General features: G+C 41.7%; 1 protein-coding gene across 3 annotated transcripts in view; it reads left to right on the top strand.

Moving 5' to 3' along the window:
* The window catches only part of CEP112 (centrosomal protein 112kDa), a 159,255-nt gene that overhangs the window by 123,903 nt on the left and 16,262 nt on the right, over positions 1-19,090 (top strand). For all 3 annotated transcript variants that reach the window (XM_014952284.1, XM_014952283.1, XM_014952286.1), the window contains one exon: positions 18,815-18,904. In XM_014952284.1, coding sequence (XP_014807770.1) covers positions 18,815-18,904 — 90 coding nt within the window. The remainder of the gene's footprint in view (positions 1-18,814; positions 18,905-19,090) is intronic.

The following is a 19,090-nucleotide window of genomic DNA, read 5'->3' as shown; positions in this document are numbered from 1 at the left end:
GGTGTTGGGGGTTTTTGGCTAATGGTGCCTGTAAAAGGGAGGTCAGCATTTCAGTGTTGAAGGTGACGCTGACTCAAGTCTTACACGACATCTGGTCAGGACATGCATTACTCTGTGATGGTTCGAAGGCCACAGACGTGCCAAATTCTGTCAGTCACTGAAGATCTCCAGAGATGTGTGTGTCACAGAGTTCTCCGGGGGGATCTCAAATCCATCTAATTGCTTTTGTGGCTAAGCATGACTATGATAAACCATTTGGCAAGGGGAAATAAGGAGTTTTAAGGGACCCTCTTGATGTTAAATATGTGGAGTCATTTTTCATGGATCTCAATTTCTTTGTCACTGACTTTAGTCTATAATACTAATAACTGCAGAGAGAGCAGGGACTCTTTAGTCTGGAGAAGAGAAGGCTGAGGGGAGACCTTATTAATGCTTATAAGTATCTAAAGGGTGGGTTGAAGGAGGAGGGAGCCAGACTCTTTTCAGCGGTTGCCAGTGAGAGGACAAGGGGCAGTGGGCACAAGCTGGAACATGGGAGGTTCCACTCAAATATGAGAAAAAAACTTCTTCACGGTGAGGGTGACAGAGCCCTGGAACAGGCTGCCCAGGGAGGGTGTGGAGTCCCCTTCTTTGGAGATTTTCAAGCCCCACCTGGATGCTCCTGAGTAACATGCTCTAGCTCTAGGCAATCCTGCTTCAGCAGGGGAGTTGGACTAGATGATCTCTATGGTCCCTTCCAACTGTAAAAATTCAGTGAAATTTAGTAGGGGAGAATTACAAGGCACCAACATCTTTACCCTAGCATTGTAAAGCAGTCATTAAAATTTACCAGGCAAATACTGTTATCTTGCTCATAATTTCCTATATTCTGTTTGATCAGCAAAGGAAATTGTGTCATCCAAAAGAATGGGTGGATGAAATCTGCAGGGCTTTTATGGTTTTGCTTTCTCTTTTACATGGGATCCAAACTCTGAGGCACCTGTTTTTCACAGACTTTGTTTAGATGAATACTAGTTTCACCCAAATTCAGTCTGTTAGAGAAAGGAGGGTTTAGCCCCAAGCTTTTCAACTCTTGCTCATGCTCTGTCTCCTGATTCCATGACATGGTTATCTTTGAAAGGTTGTGTTGGCACATTCATTATAAATGATAATAAAAATAGGCTGATTTTCATGTTAGGGTTAGATAGTTATTATTTGCAACTGAAGTTTTGATTTTAAAAAGTCCTCTCTCGTTTTCATAATCATCTCTCTCTCTGTTGCTGCAGAAGTTATTTCATTGTCTGCAGCGTCGTACCTTCTCTCCAAAATTGCAGGGTTTCAGATGTTTGGCCAATCAGGCAAAGCGAGTGGCTGAGCATCTGTAAGTACTTTATAATATCTTTGACATGCATCGTGAGACAAAGAATTGAGTCATCTCTTTTTTTCCTGCAGCAAGCTTTGCACTCTGGCATTTTTCTTGACTTTTCATGTCTCAACGCATTGAAGAACTTACCATGGCCAACAGCAAAATCATGCTTACAAGTTTTATAAAAGACTAGAACTAGTGCTCGCCTGGTCCTCTGAACCGCAGTCCAGCTTTTTCCGACGGGTTTAAAAGTTTGTATTTTTACTTTTTCCTCCATTATCATTGCTGTCCTCAGAGTTTTGCTTTCCCTCCAGAACGCACTTTGCTGCATGAAGTCCTTTTTGTTATTTCATAGATCTAGAAGGGATGGCACCTTACATCTCCCAGTCTCCAAATTATGGAATTAATGATTCCCTAAATGTGTAACAAAATACAGAATCTTATATAGCTAAGCTATCAGGTTTCTTTTAATGAGGTGGACTACACTATTTTTGCACTGGAAAAAAAGTGAAAGGGAATTGAAAACAAGCCATAAAATTCACTGCTTTCAACTGCCAGGACAGGAGTAGTAGCACCGAGGGGCGTCCTGGGCAATGAGAAGGTGCAGAGACACGCTCCATTAGTGAGCGGTGAGTAGCACTGACGTGAGCCCACACAGCGAATAAAGGGCAGACAGTGCTTATAACTATGATATGAGAAAATGAAAATTAGCTTTTTTTAAAGACTGCTGTGGTGATTACAGTTTACTGTTCTGTTTCAAAGATATTTGACTCTCCAAAGAGCACAGGAGCTTTTATGTGGAGGAGAGAGCGGTGCTTGGAGAGGCAGAGCTGGGGAGAGACCCAGAAGTTAGGAGGCAGACTGCCTGGGAGGAAGAGCCTCTGCTCAAGAGTCTGGGACTTTTCTGGAGAGGAAAGAAAAAAAGATAAAGATTAAAACAAGTGTCTAATGTCCTCCAAACACAGGGCATCTGTAAAACAGTCTGTGCATAGGACTGTGTAGACTTTCCAAGGGCTGTTCTTTGTTCCAGTTCCAGTGAGTTCCTGGAACGCAGCCTCTTCCCTGCTCCTGGAACAGCCTTGACTGCAGGGCTCCTCCAGCCGTGTAGGTGGAAACACAATATGTGTGAACTATATATTCAACCAACAAAAGATTGCTGGAGAAAATGACATCTTCAAAGCAAGCCTTCCATAGTCCACAAACATTTATTACTCTGTAGTAAAGACGTTTAAAGGCTGGCACAGTAACACAGGTTGCAGGGTTTGGCAAAGAGAGATCTGGGGATGTGGACCTGCTCTACTTATCAACATATATTTCCCTGAGATGTCTTTCTTCTGGTGTGGCTCATCCTGGGAGTGAGCTGAAATAGCACCAGGTTCACTGGCTGATTCCTGCAGGCCTGCACCATTGCCAGCATTTCCGTAAACATTTTTTGCAAAACTGTGTGTTCTAATATAAGTTGCTTTTGGTTTTTGTACTAATCGTGGTGCTGGCTGCTACAGGGTTATCAGCAGGAGAGAGTCTCTGAGGATTTCAGCTTTATGCATTAAAATGCTGTTGCCAAAATTCGTGTTGACTTTAGAAATCTTCAGATTCCATTTAGAATTTTCTGCTGGCTCTCCAGCTTTGCATGTAACTGAAACTCCAGCAGATCAAATATCAGAGTACTTTTTAAAAAATGACTGGCAAACACTTTTGAATGGCAGATCACAGCGAAATAGAAATAGCTTTGTTAAACTTACCATTTCCATAATAGCTGGGCTTTTCTTAAGCGTAACAAGAGAAACCTGTTCAATCCGATACCTGCAGAGGGTAACTATTTACCAATATTTAAAGGCAGGGTAGCAGTGGAACCAAGTGGTCAGTAGCACTCTTACAGTTTTGGAAGGCATTCCCTTTATTTTCTCTAACTAGAGTGGTTTTTTCCCCCTGCAAAATGAAAATACCTATTGTTTCTTAGCAATAAAGGATTGGTTACAAAGAACTACTAAAGGAAAGCAGCCAAAGCTGCCATATTTCTGCCACTTTCTTGCATCAGTAGAGTTGAGAATAAAGGAACTTTCCAAGTTACAGTACTGTACTTGAAAAGGAGAAAAGTATGCGGCGACTTTTATCTGTGTATTCAGTAGATCAGATGGCAGACTCCCCCAGACAGCCTAGCAGGGGAGCAGCTTCTGCTTTTCTCAGTGAGCCCTGAGTGGTGTGAAGCAGCACCAAGTACGACATCAAAAGATACAAATATGCATTGAGTGTAAAGTTTGGGTTTTTCAACATATCTGTCTAATTAGCACAACTTACATGTTTGCAAGTTCTAGCTCTGATTTTTTTAACAGTTTCGTGCTCGGTAGAAGTAGCTTTTTCATCTCATGCGTTCGTGTAAGAGGTTAAACCTACAAATGCTGTCACCAAACCTGGCCATTCGCATCCTTGATATAAACCTCTCCTGTTTCCCTCTAGCATCAATCGCTCCATTGTGCCCAGGTAGAAAATGTCAGATGTAGCTGTTAGCCAAAGTTTTTCTAGAAGAACGAGATCATTTTAATTGGATGTTATTATCAGCCAGTTCTTGTGGTTTGACGTGGATTCAAAATGAAGCAGTTCATCTGCTTAAAGAATGCGTAGGCACTAATATAATAACCTCAGTAAGTTTTCGGATGCCTCCATCCTAAGGGAAATTGGTTTGACTTGCCCTTCAGTGGGAATGTTGTGTGCTATTGGCAGCCAAAATAGCACCAGTGTCCAGAAGCGGAAAAAAATCTATTCCTGTATATTGCACTTTGCTGCTTTTCCCATTAAAGACTGTAAACATTTTCAGTTCGGCCCAGTACACCCTGCTGCCTTGCAGTTCAGGGAAGCTGCCTCTCTCTGCTCGTGTAGTACATGTGTATATAAGAGTGAAAAACTAGGTTAATTTTGGTGAAAGTATACTTTACTCTTTGAGCCTTTTGCACGTTGATTCTGCATTTGATGTGCACACTCTGCCTTACAGCGGGGTTTGGGATGCCGTCCCCGGGCTTGGTTTAGTGCTGCCGATTCATGCACCCTCTATGCTGTGTGGATTCTCTTTGTTGATGAGTAGGATTTGATATAGTAAATATTTATTTGTTGACCCTTGAAAAATGCATGAAGAAGACTGGGGGCTTGAGGCTGAAGTTTGTAGGGAAGACAGGGAAGCTCCAGGCTGAAGCTTTTTCTTAAGCTCATCTGTGCAGGCGTCAATAGTTTTGTATCTTTGGGCTCTTCAGAGAGCCTGAGGTCCTCCAGCGAGGAGACTATCTTATGGAGCAAAAAGACTTCACCTGTTTTCTTCTTCAGAGTTCTGTCTCTGAAATGTATTCTTGGGAAACTGAAATAAGTGTTGCCTGCAGGATAAAATTTAGGTCTCTAAATGAGCTTCTTGGCAACGTCCCCTTTGAAACTGCCAGATAACAGAGGGCTGGAAGAGCAGTAAAGCAGAGATTAGTCAAGCACAACAAAAGCCTTCCTCCTCTGACACAATCACTTTTTAACTTCTTCTGTTACTAAAGCTGTCTCTGCTTATTTTTAGTTCAAGCTTTCACAGCCCTGAAGTCAATAACTTCAATTAAGTCAATATGTTAATAATTATGAAAGTAAGTCCTTCAGCAGTGATGCATATTCATGTGTGAATCTAATCCCTGATACAACACAGTTACCTGCAGTAGTGGGGAAGATACCTGTTGGAACTGCTTTCACCAGCTTGGCCAACCAACCATGAGACCCAAAATTTGTATTTCTAGTGTTGAATATGTCTCCTGCATTTGGCACCTCGAGAGAAATATATCCTCGGTGAAAACCCCAGACTGCCGATTATGAAGAATTCATTAAGATCTGCTGAAGTTCAAAGCAAAAAGGCCAGTTCCTCGCAGGTCAGGGCAGCTCATTTCATGCTTTCTGCTTTGCCTCCAGCAGCAGCTCATCTCCAGAACCTGTTTATTTTTCTGCCAGGACTGTTGGCAGGTGAATAGAGCCACATCAGATCACCTCATGAGTATTTTTATGCTGTAAACCTATGCCCTGAACATGCCATTTTCCTGGGCCGGCATGGCATGAGATGACGGGTTTCAGACCTGTCCTTGTTGGCCTTAGAAGACAAAGCAACACACCGGTCACTTCCTTTTTTGAGATCTGCTGGAAAGTCACAGCTCGGTTCTGCCTTGGGGTTTGCTCTCTAACAGTTCAGACCATGGCAAAGGAATGACGCGTGGTGTGTGGGGAGGAAGCACAGCATCACTCCATCACGTCCGGAAAACAAAATCAGATCATTTGTGAAACAAAAATGAACGAAGACAAGTTCTTCTAGAACCAGATCAGGAGAAAACAGTCCCTTTTCCTGGGAAATAGTTAGTTAGGACATGTCAGCACAGAGCTTCACGCCGGCATGCTGTGGTTAGGAAGGTGTTTGCCTCTTGCCAAAGGGCAGCAGCGATGGTCCAGAGTTCCCCCAGGCTCCCGAGAGTCGCTGTGGCAGGAGCGCGGCCTGTCCCTTCCAGCAGCAGGCCCTGCCAGCTCTCTGCACTGGAACTGCAGCAAAGACATTGAATCCTCCATTGAATCTGTAACATTTTCCCTTGTGTTTTCAGCCCAACTGCTGAGGGGCAGCCGTGGGTACCCCGTGTGGAGCCACGGTCCAGCTCGGCCTGACCCCCCGCTCCCCCAGCGCCCACCCGTCCACCAGTGGGGCCGGACGTGGGGCAGAGCGGGCATGGGACGTGCCTGTCCCCGAAGGGACAGTGTGGGCAGGGTGTCCCCTCCCTGGCACCGCTCTCCTGGCGGCTGCTTTCTTCTGAGGTTGTTGTGTAAGAGAGGGTGAAAGTACAAACGAGAAAGAACTAAACATGAAAAGTGAGTTTGCTTGCTGAGAACGTTGGGAGGGGCAGAATGAAACTGTATAAATAAAAATTCAGGCTACCAAACGTTAGGTACCTGCAGGAACACCAGGAGGGGTGGAACAAGCCAGAGCTCTGCAGGCAGCTCGAAGGAGAAGTCCCAGATGTGCATTGGCTCTCGCTGGGCTCAGAAAAAAGCATTGTTTTTCTCAAGATGGCTGTATCTAAATTCCATGTATTCTTGTTACTAATGTTCTTGTAATTTCTATCCTTTGTGCTTTTGCACTTGTAATTCAACAAGGGGAAATAGCAATGGCTGAATTCAATGTTTCAGTGGTATCAGTGGATTTTAATTGTCTGCAAACCTGGCAGCACCTCATGTGATGTTTTCTCCCTCCTACCAGAATACACCTTGCTTCTGCTTACGTTTGTGTAAACCCCAAAAGCAAGAAGGACACAGGAAAATGGGAACTGATGGATGGGCAAAGAATGCAGTGAGGTCTTTGTCATCACTGATAACACTAATACTTGTATTAAATGTTTACCTGCTGCTTTCTCTTCTCGCTGTCCCCTCCCAGGTCTCCTCTCTGTCCTGAATCGCAGGGGGACGTGTGTTTGCACGTCAGGTTTGGCTTTGCTGTGGGCTCATTTCCTAGTGCCTGTCCCTGTTATCCTGCCTTCGTGGCTGATGTCCCTTGTGATGTCCCTTCTCCCTCTTCAGCTGGCTGTTTGCAAAACCTGCCTCTGCAGAGGACGAGCTTATTTCTGCTTCCATATCAGATCCTGAAACTAGATCGAGATTTACGCAACTTTAACAGTACTGGAATTCTTAGTTCTTTCACACTGCACTATATTATTTTTTTTCCTGCAGCTTATGTCTTATTTGTGATAAGGAAAAGTTTTTGAGTATGCATAAAGTAGCTGGAAAGCTCTGCTCTTTGTGCTGCACGGGTCTAATGAGAGACTGCACGAATGAGAAACCAGTGGTGCTTTAGAACTTGATCTGTTTTCTGTTATTTTTAATGCTTTTGCATTTTAAAATGTCATCCATATAAGAATATTTGGAACTACTTACATATTATAAAAAAAAAAAAAAGAGAGAGGGAAAATGAAAAGAGCCTGCCTTCCTTTTAGATGTGCCAAACAGGTTTGGCAGCCGCTGGTTTCGCATTGACCAGGCGTTCCGCAGCCCGTCCAACTCCTGCAGCGTTTCCTACCTGCGTAGAAATGTTCTTGCCAAGCATTTCTGAAACCAGAAGACACTGGTTGGGTTCTTTTTCTTCTTCAGAGCATTTTGGATGATGACTAAAGTGTACTGTGGATATCCAGGTTTGACGCTGTCATTCAAAATCCTGAAAGTCCCATAGAAGAGAAACTGTAGAGATTGTTTTGGCTCAAAGAGAAGAGAAGTCGCTGTGCTGGGTCAAGCTGGAGTCCATCTGTCTCCATCTTCTGGGGGGTGGTATCTGATAACAGACGCCCAGAAAAGAGTAGAAGAGGCTGAGGATTTAGGGACATTTCCTCAGTATATTTTCCCCTTCTCCAGCAAGGTACAGTCAAGGGAGTTGCTGTCTGTAGCTAGCAGTCTTGGGTGGCTTTTTGCTCAGTGGACATGCGTGGTCACCGTTTGAGTCGTTGTGCTCTTAGCACTCATGATGGTCTGAAGAAAAGCATCCCCCACTGTAAGGTTTCTGGCCTTGGGGTACCTATTGGGAGTATTTTGACTGCCTTGTCAGGACCTGTGGGAGTTCCTTGGAAGGAAAAGCAGAGGGGTACCGTGGGGCTGCTTGTCAGGCTCACAACAACGCAACAAAAACTTCTGCTGGGTGGCACTGAGGTCCCCTCATGTCTCTGCATTTCCACGTAAGACTTTCCTGCCACAGCAGAAGGATCTGGTAACTGAATTAGTGTAGTCTCTCAGCCATCATTCAGCTCAAAAAAGACTTAACAAAAAAATAGAAATAAAAATAAATCAGAACTCCCATTGAGATCGGATCCTCTTGGTCAGAACCTTGATAAGAGCTCTTGACATTCCATAAAATCTATATATGAGACACAGCAATAGCTTTGGCAAGTGTTTTTCCCCTTCTCATTCTCTTCCTGGTTTGCCTGTGTATGAATTACACCTGATTTGTTACCTGTATTGGTGAAATTCCCAAGTCAAAAGATGCAGTGTGGGGGGTGTGTTTGAAGTGCAGCCAGGCAGTCCCCTGGTGCAGTGGGGCTGGTGTCAGGGGTCTCCATGGGGAATCCTCCCCCTGCTCTCAGCAGGGCTGGCTCGGAGGGGCACAGACCTGCTGGGAGTTTGCAGACCAAAATCACCCAACACACACCAGTACCCAGTGATGCAACAAGTGTGGCTTTTAAAGGAAGGAATAAATTTAAGCTAGACAAACGCTTAATTTTTTTCATTGATGATTCTGGTTCAGGAAAGGAGATTACTTTAGAGCTAAAGAAGTAGGGGGGTAGGTACTCCCAGAAATTAGTTATGCAGGAACTAGAGTAAAATATTTTTAATAAAAAGTTAGCAGAAACATTTAAATAGACTGTGGATTGCTCTTTGCTGAACGTGTATATGTCTGTCTATCTAAAATATTCTGTACTAGTATTCCAGAGTGCTAACATGGAAAAAAAACCCTACTTCTAAAGCAACTGAAATAGATCTTACCCATGTCTAATCTTGGAAAAAATATGAACTTAAAGGATTTTAGAAATGTTTAGAAACATTGGCATTATGACAGCAAGTATCTCTGTCATAACGTCATGTGATTAACTAGATCAGAAACACTCTGGGATGTTCTGATCAGTTATGTTAATGCGTCTTTTAAAAAGTATAAAGCCAATGCTCTATAAAATAGATACTTGAAAAACAGTTTTCGTTTTCCTCAGGCTAGTGAGATTAGAGTTTTGTAATCTGTTTGACCAGCTGCAGAGGACGTTCTTTTTCATTTTTTCTTTTTAAGTAAATGAGCTTCATCTCAACATGATTAAAAAAAAAAAAAGAATCAAGCTTCAAAAATGCTCAGTTTTCACACAAACTTTTTTAAATAGGAGCAATTGCATTATCGTGTCTCGTTGCAAATGTAATTGGGTTGGAGGTCATTAGAGACTTTGAATAAAAGAATTTCTAAATTTCCAAGTGTGCATCTTCCCCTGTCAAGAATCATCCCGGGTTTGGCTTACAGACATAATTTTAGAAGATATTACTTTGCTGCCTCTTACATCTTGCGTGTGTTGAGTTGTGCAGGCACCGCTGAGTCAAGCTCGCTCTTGTTCAGTTCAAAAAGCAGTGGTTTGCCATGTGAGTTAATACTGTTGATTAAGGTTACTTTGAAAGGTATAAAGACATTATTATATTTCTTTTTGTGTGTGTGTATAAGAGAATGTGTGTTATTTTATGTAATGGGGAGAATTCCAGCAATATGGGCAGTCTGCTAGTTCACTGCACAAAATAAACAGTTTTCTCTTCTTACTGGGAATCAGATTAGGCTATTGATTAGAAATATCTGAGCCTTTCATATTTACTTTTTAAAAGAGCATAGGAAAATAAGATGTTTTGTAAAGACAGTTAGAAATGTTTATATTTCTGGGTCTTCATGCGTCTGTGATGAGAAATACGTTTTAGGGAGACATTTGTAGAGCACCAGGGGTCTGCTGGAACCTCTGCTCCGTCTCCAGGTGTAAAGTTTCCAAACACCCACTTAAAGTGGCAGTTTGATGATAAACTTAGATGGGAATGAAGCCCCCAGCGGTGAGAAGATTGCCTTGTTCAGCAAGTGATTGATAAATACGCTTTATCATGAGTCAGATGTTCTCTAAATCACTGCAGGAAATTCAGCTCGAACCCCTCATGTTTGTTTTTGTAGAGCTGTTGGTAAGGATACAGTGAAACCCGATGTTTTACTCGTTAATTTGTATTCCCAATGGCACTGTATACCCATTGACACGACGTTTTAGACATTCTTACGACATAGCATCAAAAATTCAAGAAGTTGTCTGAAAATGTTGAAGCTGACATCGGGTCTTCACAGGGAACCTGCTCTGAGAATGGCAGGCTCCTTGCCGTTCCCTTTGATTGCAAAGTGTGTAATAAAAAGCAAATTAGGAAATGAAAATTGTCTCGTGGATCAATCAGGCACAGCAGTTACGCCTGTTCAGCATTATCTGTCAGACATTAACCTGATTGGGAATGTTCTATTTTGTATAATAGTCTCAAAATCAGACTGAAAGGTTGACTTAAAAAATACCTGATGTATTTTGTGTGTGCTCTGAGGCTGATAACAAACTCTGCAGTTCAAGTTTTAATAACTAAGGGGGAGCTAAGAAACTTCAAAAGGTTCGTGATAAATGTTTCTGACAATGCGTCAGCTGAACATTAGGCAGAATCGTGGTAAATCCTCTCATAAGTGGTTTAAAATGGAGTTTTGAACTTTTCCTTCATAAGTGTATGCTTAAGATGTCATAGTATCTTTGGGTTTAAAAGATTCATTTTATCTGGTTATATGTGAACCATCAGTGTTTCTGTCTACACCTCTGAGAGTGACAGGGGAAAAAGTTGAGCAGTTTTCTTCTTTCGGCAACCTCTGCCCCTGCTCTTGACCATGAAACTCGTGGAGGCTGGAAAAAAGGAGCAGCCAGTTCTAAGGCATAAAAACAAACGATGCCAGGTAAATACAGTAAATCTTGGGAGCTGACAAGCTTTCTGAATGACTTCATCGCGACAACCCTAAACCGTCCTGGTAATAGACAAAGCAACGCTTGCACATGGCAACTGCTCGTGGGCTTTTGTGGTTCGTGGAGAAGAGATGAAAGCAAGTTTATTACTGCTCTTTGAACCTTGCCTCCCTCCCCCTCCGCTATCACCCGAGCCACTGAAAACAAAGCCAAAACAATTCCTTCCTTGGCTCCCCCGGAAAAAAATGCCTAACTTTACAATTTATACAACTCTTTTCTTTGAAATTTTGTCTTTGCAGGCCTCGCTCTGCCTTATGACATCCTTTGTGTTTCAAAAGAATTGAGTTTATAGTGCCGTGCAGGGAAGCCCTGACTCAGCAAAATGCTTAAGCCTTTGCCTAACTTTAAGCCTATGAATAGCTCTGCTGGTGCTGTCGGGGTGCTTCAGGGATATACGGCTAAAGACTTTGCAGGAAAATGGTCCTAAAACACACCAATATTTTATAGGAGCAAAGCAGAAAAAAATATGGGTGTTTGACAATCCTAGCGGTGCCAGGGGAATCTCCAAAAGACACCAATCCAGATGAAGTCTGATGTGAAATAGTGTTAAGGGACTAATGCTGATGATCCACTCAAGAGCAAAAGCATATAATATACTGCCAATCAGTCTCTTGCCTATAAATTCCAGAAAATGGAAATCGTGTAGCATGAGAGCCTACCACACTGGAAAAATGTTTGCATATATGTTTATTTTATGTTAAGTGACCTACTTTTAAATTTTTTCACTTGTACTAGAGAGACTTAATTTTATTTCTACAGTCAAATTATTCCCTTCCTTCCTGAACCCCTTTCTTTCTTCCCACACTCCCTCAAGGGAAGAAATTCTTGTCCTTCTCAATGGCATCTCCTGCTGGCAAATCTCTGGAGCAATGAGACGGGCACAGAAAGGAGCTGCTTGACTTGCTCCAACAGGCAAAGCCCACTCCCATTGGTGTCAGCCAAGCGGCCAGGCTTCCAGGTGTGCCCAGTGTACGGGAGCTCACCTTATTTCAAGTGGGAGTCTATTAATTCGGTACCTCTGAAAATTACACCTTTTCTCTGATTTCTGACTGAAGAAACCTTCTTTTTGTAATGATGGCAGAAAATGGGCAACCAGCTCTTTTAGGGACACGTACAAAAAGGTATTACCATTTGCATTTTCATTCCGTGTTGTAATTCATGTTCATTATTCATGAAATAGTGTTTAGTGGTTATATATTAGGCATGGAGATTCCCAGATTTGCTGTTCAGGCACTGCGTCGTAGGACACCGTGCAGATTGGTCTTTGCAGGGCTCCTCCGTTCCCCCACCCACCCGTAGCTGTTGGCACCTTCACCCAGGCAATGAAGTTGAACTGGCAGTAAAAGGTTGGGAGGACAGTGGAAGGAAAGTGTTCAAGAGATGTAAAATATCACCTAAGGTGTTATAATAATCTGTTCCTGAGGAACAATGAAGCATAAGTTTCTATACAGTCATAATAGTAGTTGTAATGTTACCTATAGGGTGGAAGAATAATTTGTGTTATTAAACACCCTAACTATTTTCAGTATAAAATAACAGAGAGATTTTCTTTTCTGTTGCAGTAATGTTGGCCCTTGCATATAGGTTGTGGAAAACTTTGTTTGCAAAAACAAAGCTATTGTTTTAACAAAAACCACAGAAATTTTGCCTTTCATATTGAATCAGTAGCATAATGAGTAGTGGAGCAATAGTTCAACATCAAAGGAGACTTCTTGGATATATAGTGTGTTGCAACAACAACAAAAAAGTTCCCACCAGAAAGGAATTTTGCCATATGTGAACAGCAAACATATGTATTAGGTTAAAACCATAAGATTTCTTTTGCTTTACACCAAAAACAAGAGAGAACTTAAGCACAGAGGTTTTCAAACAGTCGTGCTCTGGAACGCGCAGTGTCCCAGGTTGGGAGCAGCGTCAGTGGGCAAAAGCTCTATGAAAACCCAAAAGGTTCAAGGATGCACCAACAATTTGGCTTAAACATCAGGATTTCACTTTTTAAAAATACACGTTTTGCTGTAACTCATGGCATGACATCAGAGATCTTCACAGATACATTTTACGAATTTATTTATAGTAGTAATAAACCTAGACAAATTTACTTATCTCCATAAAATATTTTAGCAAAGATATTAATTACTTTTAAAATTCTGAGATGAATTTTGATGGGATATTTGGCCTGCTTTCTTTGAATGAGAGTTGCATTTGACTTTGTAAATTGTGAGACCACCAAGTATAAAGGAGAAGGTTTTGCCCAGACAGCCCAAACTCACAGCTCCCTGGAGAGACAAAGGTACTCGAGATTGAATGTTTCTATGAAAAATTTTTGAAGTATCTACAGATATATTTTTCTGGAACAAAATTTGCTTCAATTTTTTTTAACGGTCACGTGGATTTTCTTTAAAAAGTTCCAGAGCTGAGTTTTCTTCTCGTGAACAGGGAGAGAAAACACATCAATGGATGTAATTTGAATTTAGAAAGCACTTAAAGAGGGGCCTGTATTCAGAATTATTGTTGGCACATGTTTTGAGGATGTAAAGTGGAAGCCTTCTTCTGTGGGCATTAGTAAGGAGATAATTAAAACTATAGTAGGTAATTATGGTAGCTTTTATTACTGCATCTTTCATTAACTAATTATATTAATTTGGTAATGTTTGAAAAATTCTTTGAAGATTAAAAGTGCTAACTATTACTACCTTTAGTTCTGGTATTACTCTGCACTGGTCATAAATATTGAGGTCTTTTCTCGATACAGATGCACATCCGTGTGTGCAGAGTTGCTGGCACAGCTAATAAGAATTACGTATATATATCAAAAAAACACTCTGCCATTATCTGGCATAATCTGATCACGATGAGCAGTGATTTTCCTGCTGACGCTTTTTGTTTCGAAGTGAGAATACATTGGTATTTAACTTTTTTTAGAAGATTTTCCTTTCCTTGTAAGTGTCACTTATTTATTCAACCCTCAGTACCAGAGAGATAAATCCTTGTGATCCCAGAGGTGCCACTGATGTGAGGGGAGCAGGGATCAAGCCCTGTCTACTCTCAGGAACACACCAAAAGTAGGAAATTATTTCAGGCTGAAGAAGCAAAACATCATGCCATTAAAAATACAGAATCACCACAGTAATAATCAATGCCAAGTAATTAAAAATAATAATGATTTCTGTTTGTGTAATTCTTCCAGAAATGAATTTTCTTTCAGGGAATCCAGCGCTTCTTTTAAAAAATATGCTGTGGTTAAAGGAAAATCAAATCAGTTTTCATATATTAAAGACTAAATCCTTCATATATTCCTATTTCATACTTGTTCCTGTGATTCTTAGAACTCTTTCTCTTACCAGCTTTTAGTTGATTTAGATTAAGCCCTGTAACTAATGCCAAAAATTTATTCCTGCCTTGAAAAGGGATTTTGTAATGCTGGCATCGTACCTTTTTGTCTCTCTGTGGCTCCTTGTCAAAACTATATGCTTTACAAGTTGATTTTTTTTTAACCCCGTCCCTCTGCAGCCTCAGGCTGGCCCCAGGACTCGGGCTGGATCCCCCTGGTCTCGAGCATCGTCCCACCATCTCTGCGCTAACGCCGCGTGTGCTGCTCCGCCGGCTCCAACCGGCTCCACGCTGCCATGAGCAGAGCTGGGTTTGAAATAAACTTCATTGAACGTTTTGCTGGTGATAATCAAGCCACAATAGAACACTAAGGGTAAAAAATTGCCTACCCAAAAATGCAGTTCAGATGTTCCTTTCTCCTTTTGACCAGCCAAACATTTGGTGTCTCATGGTGACAGTGATGGGCTCGTCCACCAGCTCCACTTGAGCTCCCAAAATCTGACAGGATATTTTGGTGGCATAGTCTCAAAGCTGTTACTTTTCCCTTCCATCCTTCTCGTGTATCTCAATGTTGTATGCTACCAAAACATTTACAATATGATTTTGTTTTAGGATCCTTTCCATTTTTACAAATAAATCAAATGAATGTTCCTTTTATACAGCTGTAATTCACCCACATTGTTGCAGTAGAGCTTATTATCTCATTTACATTTTTAAGTGCTTTTCAAAGTGTAGGATATCTGGGCTGGAAAGCAAAACATTTCATTTCTTTGTTCTCAGGCCAACACAAAGCACTTCCAAGGTCAGGTATGGTGTAGACTTTCACCAGCAAACATGTTTACATGGCATTTGAAAGCCGGTTTAACTGAAAAAAAAAAATAAATACTGTCTTTATAACAGTGATGTAAGTCAGCTTAGCAAAGCTGAGGTATAGGGATTAATTCTGTACCTGGAAAAATTTAACTAAATAAGTTAGGCTTTGTTTTTCATTCAGGGAAAAAAGCCTCTGACACTTAAAAATTGGCCTGTTTTTCTAATTTTTTTATCCATATTTCTTCATCTCAGCAGTTACTAAACTGCTCTGTCACTCTTTGGGCAAAATCTGACACTTTGAAACTGTAGAATAAAAACTGCGTTTCTAAACAAAACAAACCCCATTGTTTAATAGTACAAAGATGTTCTGTGGCATACCTGGGGTCAGTCCTCGGCTGTTTTTAGGAGTCTTCCATGTGACAAAAGCTGCTCTGTGAGATGCAGCGAGCCATCAAGCCGTCGGCGGGACTGGGTGGCTTCAGGAACAGCATCAGCATTCAGGCTCTGGCCACTCCGTAGGAAGCTTTCTGACAATAGAGAGAATTTTCAGTGTGATCTTCAAAGGGGTGCATTATTCATGACATCCATCATGAGTCCGTCTAGAAAATTAGAATCATGGGCAACAAACTTGCTTACTTCTAATTACTATTTTCAGAGCTGATCATATGTGGGAATCTACAGCAACCATGAGATTTTGATGGGGTTTTTTTTTTTTTGGCATGGCTTTGATCAAATTCTGGTCTTTGGTTTTATTTTTTTGTCCTTGTGCTGCTGGGAAAGCTGAAATACCAAATGAACATTAATTACTCATGGAACATCCTTTATACACAGAAGTAGATTCTGCAAAGTGCTGGGTGGGAGAGCGGGTGAGCAGCACAGCTCCAGACCAGGAACAGCCTCCTCAGAGGGATCCCCGGCTGATCCGAGGAGTTACTCCTTTTCTCTGCCATCCCAACACAAAGGGTTCCAACAGCCAGTTACCATGTGATTGGAAAACTCTGTGAACTCATACAGTATATTTTGGGTTGGATAATTGATGAATGGATAATTATAAGACTTAACAGTTTCCTATAGTTTTACGCTATAGTAAAAATACCTGATTTCTAAATTGTACTTGTTTGAGACATAGTCTGCTCCCATAATGGAACACAGTACGTGCTCTCCAGGCTGGCAAACACTATCTAGAGTAGCTGGGCCTGACAAAGACTGTGTGTCATCTGAATTTCCCAAATTAATTTACTTTAAGACACATTGCAAACCCTCACTTTCAAAGGAACCTCTCATTTTATTCTCTACAAATATGTTTGTTTGTTGTAAATGAGAAAAGTGAGAATGGAGACGGGAAGGAAGGGCAGAGCAGGGCCCCCAGTCTCCTCTTCACACCACGTGGCTGCTGCCTCGACCAGGAGCAGTTTGAGATCCTGTTCTGTGTTCAGTTCTTACAGGTTTGTGTGATGGAGCACGAGAGATACCTGTTCTCCTAGAGGGATATGTACGTAGCTGTGCATGTACATTTGTGTGTGTTTGTGCACATATGCTGTCTCTTGACCATCAGAGTCCTGTGACAGAGTGAAATGTGCTCTGGAGCTCAGGAATGGAGCCCGGGCAGGATGGCTGCTGGGGAGAGAGGTTTCCTCCCTCCTTATTTTTCCCCGTACCAAGCTGTCTGGGCTGTATAAGCTGATCGCGTGGAAACAGCAGAAGACGGGTCATACCTGGTAATCTGTCCAAAACATGCTCTGTGAGTCTTCCTGAGAGTCGTCCCGTACTGGTTATGTCTGGACATTCTGGAGTTATAGGACTTCTGTCAAATTAATTGAGTCTTTGGTGATCTTTCTGATACCTGGAACAGCCCTGCCCCTTATTATGGTTCTACATTTTAGTTTTTAAATCAAATTATGCTTGTTTGTATTTCACCTTCCAAAGTTAGATGTACAAAAAGCCTACAATTCACACATATATTTCATTACATTAATGCAAATTCCTAGTACTGTAAGACTTGTTGAGTATTGAAGACGGGTTATATATTCAAAGCCTGGATTTCAACATTTCTCAGAAGCGGTGATAGCATAAAAGTCCCTGGGCAGATTTGAAGTTCATGCTTGGGTCTGGTTAAATTTTTTGGCATCAGAACATGTAATAGTCTTATAGCTAGAAGACTTTAAAGTTAATGCCTGGCACGACTTCAAAACAATGTGCAAGATCTATCATAAGTAGTCCTCTTATCTTATCTCAATAGCAATTTTATCCTGTAAATGATTTGAGAGTACAGTATTTCAGTGCTGTGGAAAAGAGCAAGGGTTTTTTTTTTTCTGTTAAATCTTTGCACTGCGAGTACTTTTAATGATCCTGGTGTATGCAGGGGTGTTCTCCTTGGAGGAAGCAGGTATTAACTGTGTGGCAGGTTCTGCAAAGCACCCTGAGAGTCCCTGTCTCAGAGCTGGTCTCCCCTTTCCAGGTGCTCTGCAGAAGGGGTCCGTGCAGCTCCGCTTTTTAAAAACCAACCCTGGAGGCACTTTCAGTGCCTTTTGGTGTCATTTATAGCGTATTTCCAGCACGAGCCCCTTCCCAGCCCCAGTCCTGCCTCTGCCCCTGCATTTGGGGAGCCATGCCCTGGTTTCCTGCCATACAAAAGATAACTCCAGATACTCCCTTTCTGCTGCCCAGCCCCTCTGTGCTGGTGTCAGTCTCACATCCACATTGTGCACTTTGCCTCAAGTCAGCACTTGCCGTTAACAATGCCTTTATTCAAGCTGACAACATAACTAAGCTTTTAGTAAATGGGTAAGTAAATGTTAAGTGTGCATTCAAACATTCAACAATGACTAGGAAACTTTAAAAAAAAAATCTTTGAAACTTTGTATTGTTTGTTTGGTGTGTATCTGTTAGAAATAACAGAGACTATCGGTTCCTTGGGGCATGGCTGTTCTTTTGTTAAGCATATAACAAAAAGATCAAGGCTCTGAGGGACTGCTGTAATAAAAATAAATATATATGAAGAACAATAATGACAAAATAAATTCGTTAATGCATTTTATGAGCTTGATTTAGAAGTGATTATTTCTGAACTAAATAAAGACTGGATAGTTGTGGTAAAGTGACACGATCATAATATTCCTTTTATTTATTGCCATTTATACTTCATTTGTCGATCACATGCTAGACTTGAGTACAGGACGGGAGGGGAGCCAGCATCCCGTTTCAATAATATGGAATAAATTTTCACTGCAAATTCCAGACATTGTTTTCCAGAGAGAGGATTATTCTTCTAGCTTAAAGGAGAAGTTATTGGTACACAAGTGTTCACAGGAAGCACAGATTGTACAAATAGGACGATAACAAAAGTCTGAAATGTTTGCAAGTGCAGTCGTGGCAATTGTAACATTTCCATTTCCCTTTCAGTCTTTGGGGATATTTATTGCATTTTCAGCATGAATTCTTGTAGCCTGTAATAAGACAGAACCACTAAGATTTAAGGACTCCTTGGGTATATTTATTACATTTTCAGCATGAATTCTTATAGCCTGTAATAAGACAGAACCACTAGGATTTAAGGACTCCCGTTGAGTCGTTGGTCCTACCTCTGCAGGGTAACGCTGGCCCAGCTGGGTCTGGCCCCTGTGGCTGGAAGCAGCTGTAGCTGCAGAGCTCTCCTGACACTCTCCTCTTGAACAACGTTACCTGTGGGTTATTCTGCTCTCCCGTGTTGCTCACGTGTGTTTTGCACTTGTTGCTGTTGTTTCAGGCCTTACAGGACGAAGTGGAGAGTTACCGCCATCAGGTGCGGGCTGCCGAGAGGAAGCTGCAGCGCAGGGAGCTGGAGGCCCAAGAGCAGGTACCCGGTGCTGTCCCCCATCCCCTTCCCTTGGGCAAGGCAGTTCTGTGTTCAAAAATAATACCTTGCTTCAAAGCAAAAGCACATATTTTCCTGCAAAATTTTCAGCTAGCTTTCTTTTCTATTTTTTTTCGGTAATAGAAGAGAATTAAACTGTCTGAACCCTACAGGCAAATACTTATCTCA

The sequence above is a fragment of the Calidris pugnax genome, unplaced genomic scaffold (assembly GCF_001431845.1).
Source record: "Calidris pugnax isolate Ruff unplaced genomic scaffold, ASM143184v1 scaffold206, whole genome shotgun sequence".
Taxonomy (NCBI): Eukaryota; Metazoa; Chordata; class Aves; order Charadriiformes; family Scolopacidae; genus Calidris; species Calidris pugnax.
The sequence above is the reverse complement of the archived record's forward strand: the minus strand, read 5'-3'. Positions and strand labels throughout refer to the sequence as shown.